The sequence below is a fragment of the Myodes glareolus genome, chromosome 7 (genome assembly GCF_982192425.1).
Source record: "Myodes glareolus chromosome 7, mMyoGla1.1, whole genome shotgun sequence".
Classification (NCBI taxonomy): Eukaryota; Metazoa; Chordata; class Mammalia; order Rodentia; family Cricetidae; genus Myodes; species Myodes glareolus.
The window spans coordinates 38,072,315-38,088,123 of NC_142032.1; the positions used below are offsets into that span (position 1 = coordinate 38,072,315).

Consider the following 15,809-nt stretch of genomic DNA (forward strand, 5'->3'; position numbering starts at 1 on the left):
ACACTGATTCGGCTAGCCAAGCTAGCCTGCTTGCCCTGAGAACCTCGTCTCTACTTTCCTAGTGCTGGGGCACAGACAGACAATTACATGGCTGCTCAGGATCCAAACTCGGGTCTTTGCAGTGTGGCATGTGTTTTCCCAGTGAGCCATCTCTACGCCCCCTGACGATTTGCCTTTAGTTGTCTTACCTTTGGGCTGGCTCTTGCAGAGGTCATGTTTGATCATTTTCCATTTGTCTTTTGTGTAGCTACTTTTATAAGGGGATTTACACTTTCCCAGGCTTTAGTGCTGGGAGTTATCTTTCTTTCACTTCTGTGAGTAGGTTTGCCCCAGTGGTCTGGTGGTCATAAATCAGTTTGGCTCATCCTATCTTGGGAGGTCTTATTTTTTTCTCCATTTCTGGGATAGTATTGTTTGGTAGAGTAATTCTGGTTGACTTTGTTTCAGGACTTGGAATGTGTTATTCCACCCCTTCACAGATTGCAGGACTCCACCTGAGGTGTCTGCTGCTATTTTAATGAGCGTAAGGTAGAAGTGACAGGGTGTTTTTTTTCTCACCTGAAGATTGTAAAGTTATTTCTTAGACTTTTGACAGTTTGACTATAATACTGGGGTGAAGATCTTTTCTGGTTTGGTATATGAGACAGTCTCTAGATCTCTTATACCTGGATGATCATATCTTCCCAAAGATTAGAGAAGTCTTGGAATAATTGTCCTGTGTCCTTAACCAATGATAGAGATATTTATTCCCTTTAGAGTGTTACAAAGATTTTTTGTTCACTTTCGTTTGTGTGAGACAGTCTTGCTATGTAGCCCAGGCTGCCCTCCAGTTCTCAGTTCTCCTGATTAGCATCCCAGTATGGAGAGTACAGGGATGCTGGGATTATAGGAATATACGACCACCCTTGGCTTGCAAAAATCCCGAGTGCATTTCTCTCTTTTCCCTTTCCCTCCCCTGTCTTCTTCCTGTGGGTTTCTTTTGTTTTTGTTGTTGGTTTGTTTGGTCTAAATTAGATATTTAAGAAACCTGTTTTCAAATTCAGATGTTATTTCTTCCACTTGATCTAGTCTGTTGGTATTTTCTGGTTAAGCATTCTCTTTCATTCCAAGATTTCTATTTGGTTGTTCTTAAAGTTCTCTGGCGAGTTTCTCATTCTTGTCCTGCTTTGTCTTCCTAATTTCATTTGATATTTTAAAGATATTCTCTTGTATCTCACTGAGGTTCTTTATATCTATTTTAAAATTCTTTGTCAGGCATTTCATCCATTCTGGTTTCTTTGGAATATGTTGCTGAAGAGGGACATCCTTTTGGACATGGTACACTTGTGCCCCTACACTGAGGTTTCTGTATCTCGTGGGTCAGATCACTGCTCCTTTCAGAGGTCTTCTAAGCGGTTTTCTCCTGATGATGTATCTGATGTCAGTGTCCAGTCTGCCAGGCATTTGGCTTTATTTCCAGTTTGGCACTGTACTGTGGCCTGCCTGCAGCTTAGCTGGTTACGGATCACGACTGGGCACTGTACGTGCCGTGTCAGAGTCACAGATTACTGTGGGTTATGCGAGTTGAGGCTGCCATTAGCAGCTTAGGCAATACCGTGTCAACAGTAGAGTGTATGGAATGTTGGATGGCCAATCTCACCATGGGGCCATGGGCCCACCCTTTCAGCCTTGTGTTTCAGCTACTGATGACGGCTCTGCTACTAGTAAGGGCCTCTGGTACGACAGCCCTAGAAACGACAAGGGACTTGAAATCTTTGTTTTAGCTCAAACACCGTACAGGGAGAGACTGCTGGAAGCACAGCCTGCCCTCTATGCTGATTATATCCAGTCCTACGGCAGGCACTTCTTATCAGACAAGGTAAGAGGACACCAGGAAGTAGATAGGTGGGGTGACAGCATCAGCTGTGGCACTCCCCTCTGCTGGCTTCTGAGAGCCAGCCCTAGAGCGGGGCCTCAGGCCCTCCTAGCTTCGTAAGGGCCAGACATCATCCAGCAGCTGTGTGATGACATCATCCAGTAGAACAGGAGTGTTTGGTAAAGTGGAAGCTTTGGCTTCAGGCTGACATCTGCTGGATAAATCGCCACAAAAACCAGAAAACACTCATCCCTCTGGCTTTGTATACTGTAGAGGCACAGGAAAGAGAGGAACAAAAGAAAGGTTCCCATGGAGAGTGAGAGAGAAGATAAAGTCAGAAAATCAGGGAAGAAACCAGCCTGCTGTAAGCAAGTGGAAGGGCCAAGCCAGAGATCACCATTGGCTTGGCGTTACACAATCGGAGAAATCAATACCTATAATTGCTTTTTCTCCTTCTTTCCTGGGTGGACACTGGAATTCCTGACTTTGCTGTGCTCTGTGTCCCCTGTGCTGAGGTAACCTAGAATAACTTGTTCTGGAAAGGCCAGGCTCTCTGTAGGAAGAGCATAGTATCCATTCTCTGGAGGGTGGTTTCTCCTGAGCAGGGGTTGACCCCATGACAGTGCACTGGAGCCCACGGGCATCTGGGACGACAGCCTTCCTCTCTCTGCCAAGAAGTCTGGGCCAGTCCCCAACTCAGCTGCTTTCCAGGTGGGATGGACTACATGGTTGTCTCTATTTAAAAGAAGAAGAGGCTTCCGGCAGTGTGTAGTGTTATTCTGACAAGCATTTAGATGGATAGAAAAGGAACACAGAGCAGAAAATATTTATTGACAGGCAAGCAGTTCCTTCCAATGTGCGCAGAAGCACATCGGAAAATGATACTTAGAAGTGAGATGTAACCATCTAATTTTGTCGCTTTACAGTGCAGTCCTCACACGACACCAGTTGACTTGTAAAGGATAAATACATGGTTTTCAGGTGCCCACTCTGCTCTGGGCAGGTCTGAAACATAATCAGTTGGCTACTTGCCTCTTTTGAAAGTGTCATCTAATTTTAGGTTTAACTGAGCCGTGAGGATTTCTGGGTGCTGTTTGGCTGGGAGCTTCAGAGGATAGGGCCTGCTTTTTCACAGGGGAGATAGACTTAAAGGTAAGACTGCACTGTCAGCCCCCGTTATGTAGGCAAGAAAGCAGTTTAGGACACAGCTGGCACCTGGGTAACTGGGCTGCTGATCGCCATGCATGCTGTTTCCTATCCAGATGATGCGTTGCTTGCTGCTGCCTCTCCCCGCCCGTGCCATCTGGGCCCTTCTTAAGTGTCACAAGAGGAATGGACAGGCCGAGATACTCATAAGTGGGAGTCCAAAGCTGTCAGGAGGTGAATAAATAAGGGCCCCAAATAAAGTCGGATGTGGGGACTTGATTAGACAGAATCTATGAGGCAACACTTGCTTTCCTGTTGCAGGAAGTCTCCAGTGACCCTGAGAGTCAAAATGCTGTTTTGTTCTGGGAAGAACACCTAAGTAACCCGTGTCATAGAACTTGGTATTTTGATACAATCATCATGTGTGGCTTTGTTCTGGATGGTTTCAGAGTGTGAAACATATTTGGTGCCAGCCCAAGAAAGGCCCTGTGGTATGTGACAGTCAGAGATGTCTCTACCCATTCCCAGGTGCACCTTGCAGAGCTAGTTCCTCTCTGTTGGGAAGCCATCAGGCAACCTAGTCAGGAAGTCACCAGGCAAGTTGTGGCAGGTCTTTGCAGTATGTTTAGAACTGGGGAGACTAATGGCACCATTCACTCAAGGGTCTTAATGCTATGTGTGCTTTGCAGAACTGCACCCTTAGAGTCTGGATTAAGATTCCATTTGAAACTAGCTTGCTTTTCTTAAGAGAGTGATGCATTATTTCAAGAGCTGTGCTGGGGAGGCATTGAATTAAGATGGAGAAGACCATGCGGGGAAAGACCATGAAGAAAGTTCCTGGCGTTAATACATCTCTTTGGGGTAAAGCAAACAAAAGAAATTAGGCCAACTGCTATGATTTGGATCTGGAATTTTCTCTCAAAGGTCCATATGCAAGGGTTTGGTCGTCAGCCTGTGGCACTTTTGGGACATGGTGGGACCCTAGGAGATGAGTCTAGTGGGAGGAAGTTAGGTTATTGGGGGCATGTCCTTGGAGGGATTATCAGGACCCAGACTCCTTCTTTCTCTTTCCTTCCTGGCCACCATGAAGTGAGCAGCCTCCTCTACCATTGACTTCCCAAGGTTGTACTAGACCAATACTGGCCCAAAGCAACACAGGTAGGTAAGTGACTAGGAGCTAACACTTGTAGAAATGTGAGCAAAATAAGCCCTTTTCCTTTATCTTAGGTATCTATCATAGCAGTGGAAAGCTGATGCACACACTATGCTTGGGTAGCTCGGTAAGAATCCAGCAATGTTCTACTGAATCCATTACTTAGAATGAAAAACCCAGTATGAAGGACAAATTGCTACCTTGCTTTCATGGGTGCTGTCCTGTTGGGAGTCAGGGGCAAGATGCATGTCTATGAGTAGAAGGAGCTTCTCTTAAAAGAACTGATCTTCCTGCTTTCCATTATCTCAGGAGAAGCTCATTTTAAGATAAGACATGTTGATGTAGGATTCCTTCTGTATATGTGTTGTTTTTATTGGTTAATGAATAAAGCTGTTTCAGCCTGTGGCAGGGCAGAATATAGCCAGACTGGAAAAGATATATATAGAGAGTAGTCAGAGTCAGGGAGATGCCATGTAACTGCTGAAGGAAAAAGACACCTAGAACCTTTACTGATAGGCCACAGCTTCATGGCAATACACAGATGAATAGAAATGCATTAATTCAAGATGTAAGAGCTAGCTAGAAAAATACCTGAGTCACTTGGTCAAGCAGGGTTATATTTAATATAGTTTCTGTGTGATTATTCGGGTCTTGGCGGCCGGGAAACAAAGTAGCAGCCTCCATCTACAAATGGCGTCCAATGTACATGACGGAAGGACCCTCAAGGTGCAGGCAAGGTGCCCGTGTCCCAGATGAAGTGGGTGAAAGGATCCCTGACACAAGGATAACTGCAAAGCCAGACACAACATCAAGAGTGCTCTCAGTGTTGTGACCCACTTTTGAGGCAGCTGGAAATTATCCCCTGAGTTACACACCTTGATTTCTAACATATCCATGGTGACTTAAAAGTCACAGCTTATTACATGTACTATGGGTAGTTAAGGGAGAGCCCAGCTCCAAGTTCAGGAGAGAACTGTTTGCTTTACAAGTGAAGTTGTCGTAAGACCGACTGACACATGGAAGCTCCAGCAGCTGGTACAACGGAGAGCTACTTGATGATGAAGCAATGAGAGGGATGCGAGCACATCACAGCATCCTGGGGAAATGCAGAGGGAGTGGGCAGCGGCTCTGATGCTTTATCTTATTTATTCATTTAGAGACAGGACTTGTGATACAGCCCAGGCTGACCTCCATCTTACAATCTTCTTATCTTAGTCTCCTGAGCATGGCGACAGCAGGCATATGTCAGCATCCTGGCTGTGATGGTTAGTCTTGATTGATGTGGTAGAAACTAGTAGATTAGTTTTGCAGCACAGACAAGCACTGCCTGCCTGCCTGCTTTCCGGCTGCCACGAGGCAAGCAGCTTTGGTCCTTTCCTGTCGCAAGGCACTACTCCACCACCATCCAGAAACAGAGTTAGCTGATGGTGGGCTCTGAGCTGTGAACCAAAGCCAGACTTTCTTCTCAAGTACTTGTCGTGGCAACTTACAAGGGAACAGAGAATTGGTACTAGGAGTGGTGTTATCTTCAGGACTACCTGACTACATGGTTCAGAAGCCTTCACAAATAGTTTGTGGGAAGAGAAGTTTGGAGATATGTGTTAGAGTCCCCAAAATTCTTTCACCAGGGCCTTGAGGAGTGATGGTGAGAGCTCAAATCAATACACCACAGATGGTAAAAACTGTTCATGGGGTTCCTAAAGGAAATGAGGAATTTATTTGGAAATAGACCAGAGGCCATTTGTGTTATATTTTGACAAATAACCTGTCTACATTTTGTACATCCCGAGACTTTGTGTTAGATTCTATTTAAATTTGGCAGAGGGAATCTTAAGACAGCTACCATTGAGGCTAGTGCGTGAACATGGTTGTTGCTTTTGGTCAGGTTTAGTTAGAATGGGGAGCAAAAGCAGGGTGGAAAGATGTGAAAACATAGTTTGGTTTTTAAAGTTCGTGAAACATTGAGGTTATGGAAGGCATGGTTTCTAAAAAGCACCCTCCAAAGGAGAGAAGTTCTGTCATAAGACAGAAAGATGCCTTGAAGGCCCCTCGGGAATCAGCGAGATTTTATTCACTGCAGGCTTAAATCGGCTTGAAAAACTTTCCCTGGAAAGAGAAGGCTGCTGGGCTGCCCTGCGTGCATACAGATACCTACAAGTTATTATAGAAATCATTCTGCTGTGCTTAGTTGCCCATTAAGAGGTTCCTGTAGCCCTGATCCGAGGAGGCCCAGCGACTGCTCAAGCTGCTGCTACATGCTGGTGTTTTCCGTGTAATACTGGTTTGGGGGGCCCTCTAGGTATGTGAAAATATGAGGGGAAAGACAGAGATAAAATGGAAGTGCCAGTCAGTTAGATGCAAGAACAGGAGGTATATGTCTCTAAAGCTCCAGGCAGTGAGTACCGCCATCTGAGACAAGCCCATGTGGGCTACAATTCCCAGGACCTTTGAAGCTCACATTATGCTACACGATTCTCTTAGCGCTGGGTTTGGGTTTAGCAGCTCAGTTCTTTCGTGTCTTTTTTTTTTCTTCTCTTTCCTTTTGGAATGAGGCTGTTAGTTGCTATATATTGGAAGTGTTTAACTTGCTTTTCTCAGGGGCTCACAGCTAAGAGTTTGTCTAGTGTACTGTGGGAGATTTGGAAAAGTTATTAAGCAGAGCTATATCCTTATTGTTTTCTTCATTTGGAGGTCAATTACAGCCCGAGCAGATGTGTTTAGTGTGTTGAGAACAGATGGAGTTATGATGGTTTCTCTTGCCAACTTGATTCTTGAGTGGTCTGAGAGACACCAAGTAGTAAGTATATGTCTGGGTGCTGGCGAGGGTGTCTGAAGAGAGGACTGGCATGCAGCTCTGTCTGTCTTCATGAAGTGAGTGACGTTGCTCCCCATGCTCTTCAGCCTCACTGTTCTGCTTCATTGCAACCCCAGAAACCACACCCAACCACTGTTAGTCTGGAGTGTGACCTCTGAGAACACGAGACACAATAACTCTGCTTCCTTTTCAGTTTTCTCAGTCAGGATAGGCACCTCTCTCCCTCTGCCTCTAGGGTGCTCCTGTGGCACTCCTCATCCGACACCCCCTATCTGACACACCTGCTGCCTCTACTGACTGGTTAGCTTCCTCTGAGTGGTTGAGATTGAGGTTAGGGGTAAGGGGCTCACTTCGACTGTTACCCGCTCCCATAGTCCTACTAAGAGTGCTCGGGATTATCTTTGCTTTTATTAACAGATGAAGGCCTCTCACTGCCCTCTCTCTTCCTTTTCTCACTCTATATGGCCACACCAGTACCAGGCTGTGTGGTACCAGACGAGAGGGACAGAGAAGGTTCCAGTTTTAAGTAGCTGAAACTAGAAAAAGTAAATTGGTGAGTCCCACCACTTTAGTTTTCTGGTTCTAGGTTTAGGCAATGATGCCGGCTCTCAGAGTGTGTTTCATCTGACAGCACATCGGCAGGGAGAGGGTGAATGCAGTGTCCCTGCTGCTCTGGTTTTTCTATAATTCTAGGTGGCATTATGGTGGAGATTCTAGAGTTCCACATTTACAGACTGATTCTGGATGGCTCAATCTACTTGGGAATCTATTAGATGAAGCTGGTTATTGATGTGTCCAGTTGACTAAATGGGTTATGACTGCGTTCAAACTAGTTTAAACCGGGATTTGCTCGACTTCCTCAAACTACTCAAGTAAGATTTAGTTGTCCATTTTACTGGAATAGTTCACTTTACTGGAAGCAAGATAGTTTGAATGGAGCCTAACAGAGGACTGCTCCAATCAGTGGCCTCTGGTTGTCAGCAGAAAGCCAGTGCGGCAACCTTGCCTTAGAGGCCTAAAGAGCAAAGTCCATGGTGATATGTATTTATTCTCAAGATCAACCTGAATAGTGTTTAGATTATAGTTTATAGTATGTATTGACTCAGGCTTTTAGCTAGGCAGGAATAAACCCTGTATGAGCACCTTAGTCCACTCTCTGAGAGCTGTGGGTTGATGTTCGCTGCTCAGGAACCTCCAGCCGCCCACCTCCCCTTAGACCACGCAGTCCCCTCACCTTGATCCGGCTGACTGCTTCCTGGGCCTGCATCATGCGTACATTTTTGGAGGGAGTTTTGTCTGAGAGCAGCTGAGTGGAGCCAAGGTAATTGGCAGCAAAAATAATTCCATCGATCAAGTCTTCAGGGTCACAAGGTCCAGGGACTGTAACACATAGAGCCACAGAGTGAATGATGTCACAGGGCGATGCCACATCCTGACGCTGTATACCACCTGCCCCCCCGGGCTCACTGTTTACATATGTGCCAGTCTAAGACATCTTAGAGCCATTTACTATGAGAAATGATGTATTTGCTTGAATATGAACCAAAGTCCAACAGTAAAAAAAGAGATGTCTCTTAGACAGGCTTGGAATCCTAGTTGCTTCAGAGGCTGAGGCAGGAAGTTTGCCTATATAGTCCTTGACTGACACATATGTGAGGCCGTAGGTTAAACAATTCCCCACTCCCCAACACAGTCCTGTGGATTGCAGCATGGACTCTCGGGCAACAAGGGCCATGCCATACTCATCTTTGATTGGCATGCCCGTCACATGTGTCTGTAAACTGTATGCCTGCTTCGGTGAATAGTCAGAGGAACAGAAAGCTGTAATAATGGAAAACACCATTTCCTGACACTTCCTATTTCCTTTCTACCCACTTAAAATTTCCTCCCCAGTTTGGTCTGTGATGGAAGAATCAGATTTCCTATGTGAAGAGGATGGAATATTTTTTTCCTGTAATGGCACCAGACTCTAACTCTGCGAACTGATAACATTGCAGCAAAGCCATGGTCCCATGCTGCCAGTCTTCCAACTGACAGACCATGATGCTCCTGGCTTCACACTGAGATCAATCCCAAGGTAAATCAGATTTTTCTGTTCTCACTCACCAATCCACTAAATTAGATCTCTGTTTTAAACAGAGGGACATCTGATTCTAATCACCGATAATCACAATCACCTATAACCCACACCCCAAATTAAAGCATATCCACAACCATTACATATAACAGATTCACTGAAGACAGACATTTTAATTGCAAGTAAAATATATATTTTCTTTGACTTGAATGGCAATTCTGAGGAGACTGGAATATAACCCACTGTGAAACCTCAGGTTCTAGAAATAAAATAACTTGAAGTGGAAACAATTTGCTTCCCCTCTTATAGGGCTAATCTGAAGTGGTTTTTATTTTTATTTTAATGGTCTGGCTAGCCTTGAGTTGTTCCCCATGAGAAACTGCTGGCCAGAGTACAAACTTAACTTATTCACTTTTCAACAACTAAGGTTGTATCAACACACAGAAATGGGCAGTTAGTCAGAACCTTCTTGACACAGCTGGTGTGTAGCTTTTCCACTGCTGGCCTTAGCCTTTACCCCCTGGTCAGTGACAAGAACAAAGGATTCACAGTTGTTATACTTTTACTCTAAGATATGCATAATTAGAAGGTTTGTGGTCTTTCCCCCTATTTTATTTTACATCCAGTGCCTCCAAATGCTAAAAGATTCATGAACGACCCCAGTACTCAATATTTTCTCTTTGGTTCTTACCTTCAACGTAGGTTGGGAAGGAAGCCAAGCTTTTTCTTGACTGTAATTAAGACAAAGAGGTTTCAAAAAGGGCAGAGCATGATGAAATATGCATTAGCACGAGTGTCCATGCAACACAAAAACGGAATACATCACCAGTGGCATTTGCTAACCAGTTACTGACCATTTTTCATTAGAAAGAGTGAAGTGTGGATAAACATATGCATTTACTATTAAGGTTACCTAAAACCCAGAATTTCCCACTGAAGTCTTAAGTGGTCAAAATCCCCCTACATTTCAGAGGGGTGTTTGTTGGCTTGAAAAAATGTATAATCCGCAATAAAGACTATACTCTACATGAAAAACTATGAATTACTAAATGCATCAATAGCATGGCTGTGTACTCTGAGAGTCAGGGTTCCCTGGACAGTTTCCTTTAGATGGCTGACACAAAGGGATCTGTTAAAAAAAAAAATCAACTCTTGTACCTTCTAATCTCTCACTGATTCATTTAAACTGAAAAACTCCATTCTGTAAATCACGAATTTGCATTTCTTTAAAATAAGAATGAAAGGTTAAGTTCCAAACACTGGCCTTCTTCATGTGTCAGCTCATAGCAGAGGTCAGCCTTAAGGGCACTGTTAGGTGGGTGAGCTAAACACCTTCCAGAGTCTGGCTGGCTGGGAGTTTATATGCCAGCATGCTCAGGAGCAAAGCTTGCCGTAGGCTCCTTTCATGAGCACATGCACTGGAAACGACTCTCCATGAGAGAAGAGCAGAGGATTTGTTTCCGCTTCAAATGCTTTCAGCACTTAGAGCTGAAATGTGTGCAAAGGACTGCTCAGGTTGAAAAGTGAGCACCAATAATGGCCAACATATGGTCAAGATTGACCATGGGCACATGTGATCATTTAAACATGCTTTTTGGAGAAGGACACCCGTTCAGTGCACCGACCCGTGAGATGACACAGTCTGGGGAACCTGATGGGCTAGACGAGCAGTGGGCTGTGGGCGAGGACTGGGGTGTCACTGCATTAACCTGCAGAGGAGTCTAACATTGGCTAATTGTTAGAGGTTAAAAACTGGTGACCTCAGCATTCAGGACAGTGACAGGAATTCCACGGTAGACTACACAGGGCAACTTTCAGTAGGGCCCCTGCAAATGTGCTCACTGGGATGGAATGGCACCTTAAGTCAAAGAAATCGGGTCTCTTGGGTACTAAGAGCTGAAGCTCCTGGATGCTAATGCACGTGTGGAAAGGTATGGCTAGCGGGGCCGTGCTCTCGTCAGGAGAGAGCGTGTGATGCAGAAGCAGCAAACTTCTTCACAGGGGCCAAAGACCATTTTCCACCGTCTCCCTGCCCTTGCTCTCAGTGTTTGGGAGTAACGAGAAGTCATTAGCGCCATCAAAATGCCTTAGTCTCCAGACAACTTTAAAAAGCTGATTCGGTTTTCCTGAGCTACTAGGACACCTCTCTGAATGCTAAAACCTGTTTTAGCAGAAGCTACAGGAGAATTACTTTAGAGTAGCAATAGTAGGCAATTGGTCCATCCGCTCACTCTTCATTTGTTAACTCACGATCAGATTTATTTCATTCTGTGGTAATACTTAGAAAATAGCATACTATGAGGATTTTCGTCATTATTTCTAAAGATATGCAGAGTCATGTGCCAAGCCTTGAAGGAACTTGGAGACTAACATATCTACTATCCCTATTTACAGCTGGTGCATAATCAAAAGCTTAATATTCAGATACCTGGTGTAGACATGTCTTCTCACATGTGGACTGAGATGACCATCAGCTGACCCTTAGCATGAATTAAGAAAGTTTCATTTAAGACATTAAGGGCTAGGCTGAATGCGGAAGGAAACCCCTGTCATTTGGACGGGAAGAGGTAAGAGGATTGCGGAGTCAAGTCAAAGGCAGCCCGGGCTACATACCATTTCTCAAATAAAATAACAGAAGAAATTAAAGCTGAGAAGTCAAGGTTTTTCAGGGGTCACGAGAACTACGTGTAGAGTCCATGGGCATGACAGCCGGGCGTGTGGCCTTACACACTTTCCACACCAGGGGCAGCAGATCCTGGCAGTTCAGAGCCTGGGCCGACAGGACTTCAGATTCAAAGCACCGCTGACCACTTGTGAGCTGGGTAGTCAAATGTACCCGACTCTGGCAGTCAGAACTAACACATGAGGACATATACCCACCCCCCCGAACCACTGAAGGGTTCCATTGAGATTCAGTCTATGACTCGCTTGGCCTGGCCTGGTGCCTGGAATACGGCAAATGCTTAACAAACGAAAATGTCTGTTACTGTCACTGCCACTGTAGCTGTCATTCTTCTATTCTTACCCAGCCATGAGCTACATACAAATAAAGAAAGTATCAAGTAATGGCAGAAACTATGATCCTGTCACCTACGGTCCAGTGGCAGAGTCTGTGAATAGACCAGATGAGAAAATGTATTTCTAGAAAAATGTCATTTAATAAAATTTACACCTCCCAGTAATAAATAGGATACATTTTAGAAACAATTTGTTATTCAGGTTGAATTTAACATAAAATTGTCAGCACAGCTGGGCGCCAGAGATGTACCTCTTTACCACATCTGGGTGCTGAGGAAGGAGCAGCTACAGCTGGACCCACTTGTGCCCACACAGTCACTGTGCAGGGAAAGGGTTACCTGGTGTGGACCCCCAATAGGCAGTGCCCATAACCTTGGGCTAAGAGGACACTGGGTACTAAAGGAGCCAGTGGCTCTACTCAGAGAAGAACACCTGCCCTTTTCAAGCCCCGGAAATCTTAGCTACATCTTGTATCTTAAGAGCTCTGTCAGAGTTCAGTATGTCCCCCATGAGTGAGGTAAACACAGAACTTGTCCCCAAGGGACACCTTACATCCTCCTTGTTGAATAGCTTCCAGCCTATAGCTAAGATGAGAAGTTTAGCTCACCAGTCCTCCTGGCCATGTTTCTAGGGCTCTGTGGACATCTGAGGCTAAGTGAGTACTCCTGACAATACGGAAGGGCCTCGTTCCGTCGTCACAGAACGTTCTTTTGGAAAAGAAGCTGGTAGACAGTTCTGAGGTTCAGTGTCCTGTGATACAAAAGTTCTGTAACCAGCTGCAGATGGCACTGAACACCCGAAATACAAGTGGAATTCTCATATTCAATAACTACCAGACACCCGTGGCCAGTGACCACCAAATTTGACAGATCAGTCATGGCTCCCATTGACAATCTTCACATAGCAGAGGAGAAGAAATATATCTCACTCGGGTAGGCACAGATGAAAACAGTAGCGCATTATCGGGGTGAAGCAAAATAGGCATCGGGAATGAAGATGGTGCCCTACCTCTTTATTTGTGGAGGCTTCCGTGGGGTCACTGGGATGAAGGGCTATGCTTGATGACTCAGCACCCAGAGGTGAGGAACTGCCAGGAGAAGGGGACTGGAACACAGAAGAGGGACAGACAGCAGTGAGAGGAACTTCCTTGGCAAAAACTGCCAACCGCACTGAGCAGACCTGGCCATGTGAGCTTCCAACTCCGTCTCTTTTGGGACTTTTTCTCCCGTTAGGCTAACATTTAAAGAAAATATGGCCTTATAGTAGGCATCAAGCTTAAAGGTGTATTAGACAATGTTAATCTTTTTCTTAGTGAAAGTTACAAATACTTAGACTACAAATGTTTAAGCCACCTACCCAAGACAGTCTGAATGGAACACAGAGAACTAAAACTGCCCATTGCATTGCCCATGTCAGGTCAGATGACTAAGGTGGTTTTTCTTCAAAACATAGGCCGCTTCAAATTCAGAGACATTTCAACACTCAAATCACACTGTTTTGGACCATGTCAGCATAATTTAGAAATCTTTTGTCAAATGACAGGCTTGAAAATAAGACTTAGAAAAACAGGTTTGGGGAACACGGTCTGTGTGTTAGTGTGGTGGTGCTCGGTGGGTGGGCACAGGCAGGCGCTAGCCGTGGACATGGAACCTTGGTTCCTGCACACAAGTACCCCCTAAGTACATGTTAAATGAATGACCAAATAAGCAAGTCACGGGACAAATACAGCCTGGAAACACTCCCGTATGAGATCAGAACGCGCCATGTGCTCCGGAAATCTTGGGAGATGAGGGGTACATTCAGGTGGGCCTCAGGGATGGTTACCAGTTCTGTAGTGATGGCATGGGGGTGCAAGGGTGCGGTGCTTCCCAGCTGTGGGTATAAAAGCCAGGGTGGGAAATCCTGAGCAAAGGAAAGTAACACCACTGCACACCTGACTCTGTAGTTGGCCCCGTGGGGGGAAGGTAGGGCACAAGGCATTAGGACAGTATCTTTGCACAGGAAGGGAGAAGTTTCAGTGACATGGTGCTGGGGGAACAGAGAACATTAACAGACAAAAGAACCTCAGTGGGCATTATTGAAAACTAGGAGGAAAACTTGTCCAAAAAGTCTGGATTACAAGAAATACAGAGGACACCAAAAGATAATACAGTGAAGTGCACTATTTAGTAAGAACATATGCGACCCCCATCTCTGGTGATATTATTACTTAATTCTAAGCAGGGAGGTGAGGGCCCATGAGCCCCTTACATGGTGACGTGAAAACATCTATCACCACAGTCAAGGCAGGAGGGCAAGCATAAGATGAGAGCAGATATAAAGCACCCTAAGCCCCAGGGCCCCTGGCCACAACAAAGCAGCATTGCATGCCTCTCAGAAGCATGTGGAATTTCCAGTCATCACCCAAGAGAGCTGCTGGTTGCTTACTGATTTAGCACTGTTTGACTGACTCAGAATTAAAGTAGGAAAGGATGAGAATTTAATGCCATCGATCTCCCCAGTTTTTCACACTAAAAAGGCTTCTTTTCATATTTGTGCCTTGATTTTTCCCCCCCAAAGATTCCATGGTTCCCTCTGAGCCTTAGGGAAGCTGCTGCAGTTGGGTTTTCTTGAACTGTTTGCTTCAGGGTCATGGACATACATCGTCATATGGGGCTACCTGACAGACAGCCCAATAGTTCCCATTTCTTCATTTCCACTCCAATATTCTACAAACAGATTTCTTACCACCCTGTGGCACCGGACTGTTGTCTAGTGATGTGGGAAGACAGGCTATCTGGGCAGTAGGCAGGGATGTGGAAGACGGAACCCAGACCCACACAGAGTAAGGTAGCTGTGGTCAGTGCTGGGTGCCTACCAGGGAGTGCTGGGAAAGAGGGGAACACGGGTCTGCTGGTCACTTCCCTGATAAGAACTTTTACGGCCCCCACACTGACCTTACCAGGGCCTCCCTCTCCCCAGACACTTGGTGCTGTAGTCTTCAGTCACGCACAGGCTTGGGTGAGTTTCCTCCATCCACAGCTTCCCTTCCTTCTCCCCCACATTCAGTGCTCAGTTCAGAAGCACACCCCTCACTGGGATTCCCTAAATCATGGCAGACCTGTGTTAGAGTCTTATACCCCCATGGTATTGCATGGGTTTTCAACCTTAGGCAAATGAGAACAAGGTTAGGAGGCAAATGTGGATTTGATAATTAATAAAATGAATGCTAGAAAGTTGCTTGTGTGTATGCCATAGATGCTCGTACCCATGTGTTCATCTTGTGAAGTCATCCTATGGCTCCACATCAGGTTTAGTGTCTCCCGCTCAATTCTGAGGATCCTGGAGAAGTTCCCCTTCACGTGGGGTGGCTGAAGACGGAGTGTTGCCGCTGCTGCTGAAATCCATCCCATGAGGACCTGATGAAAGTCCTTTTCTCCCCACATCCCACATCAGCAAATCTGTGTAAGCTGCCATTGCATCTTCTGTGTATTTAGAGTTCAGCTCTGTAGAGTCCCAAGACACATACAGAGAGAGGCCTATGCCATGAACCCCTATACTACAGACATTGCTGACATCAATCGCAAACAAACAAATCACAAGGATTGCTGTGGAACCCACTGTAGTCAAACTCAAAAGTACCCATCCAACTGATGTCCTACATCTCATCTAAACGAAAATATCCTTTCCTACAAAAGTTACCTTATACAGTTTGAAGAAATAGAATGTCATACCTGATGTGCAGACATCATCAAGATACGAGAGG

General features: G+C 45.3%; 1 protein-coding gene across 4 annotated transcripts in view; it reads right to left on the reverse strand.

The window, feature by feature from the left end:
* Apba1 (amyloid beta precursor protein binding family A member 1) overlaps positions 1 to 15,809 on the reverse strand; it is a 205,235-nt gene that overhangs the window by 28,609 nt on the left and 160,817 nt on the right. For all 4 annotated transcript variants that reach the window (XM_087908026.1, XM_087908027.1, XM_087908029.1 and 1 more), the window contains exons 3-5: positions 13,073 to 13,168; positions 9,738 to 9,777; positions 8,204 to 8,349 (exon numbers count right to left, since the gene is read on the reverse strand). In XM_087908026.1, the coding sequence (XP_087764152.1) occupies positions 8,204 to 8,349; positions 9,738 to 9,777; positions 13,073 to 13,168 (282 nt within the window). The remainder of the gene's footprint in view (positions 1 to 8,203; positions 8,350 to 9,737; positions 9,778 to 13,072; positions 13,169 to 15,809) is intronic.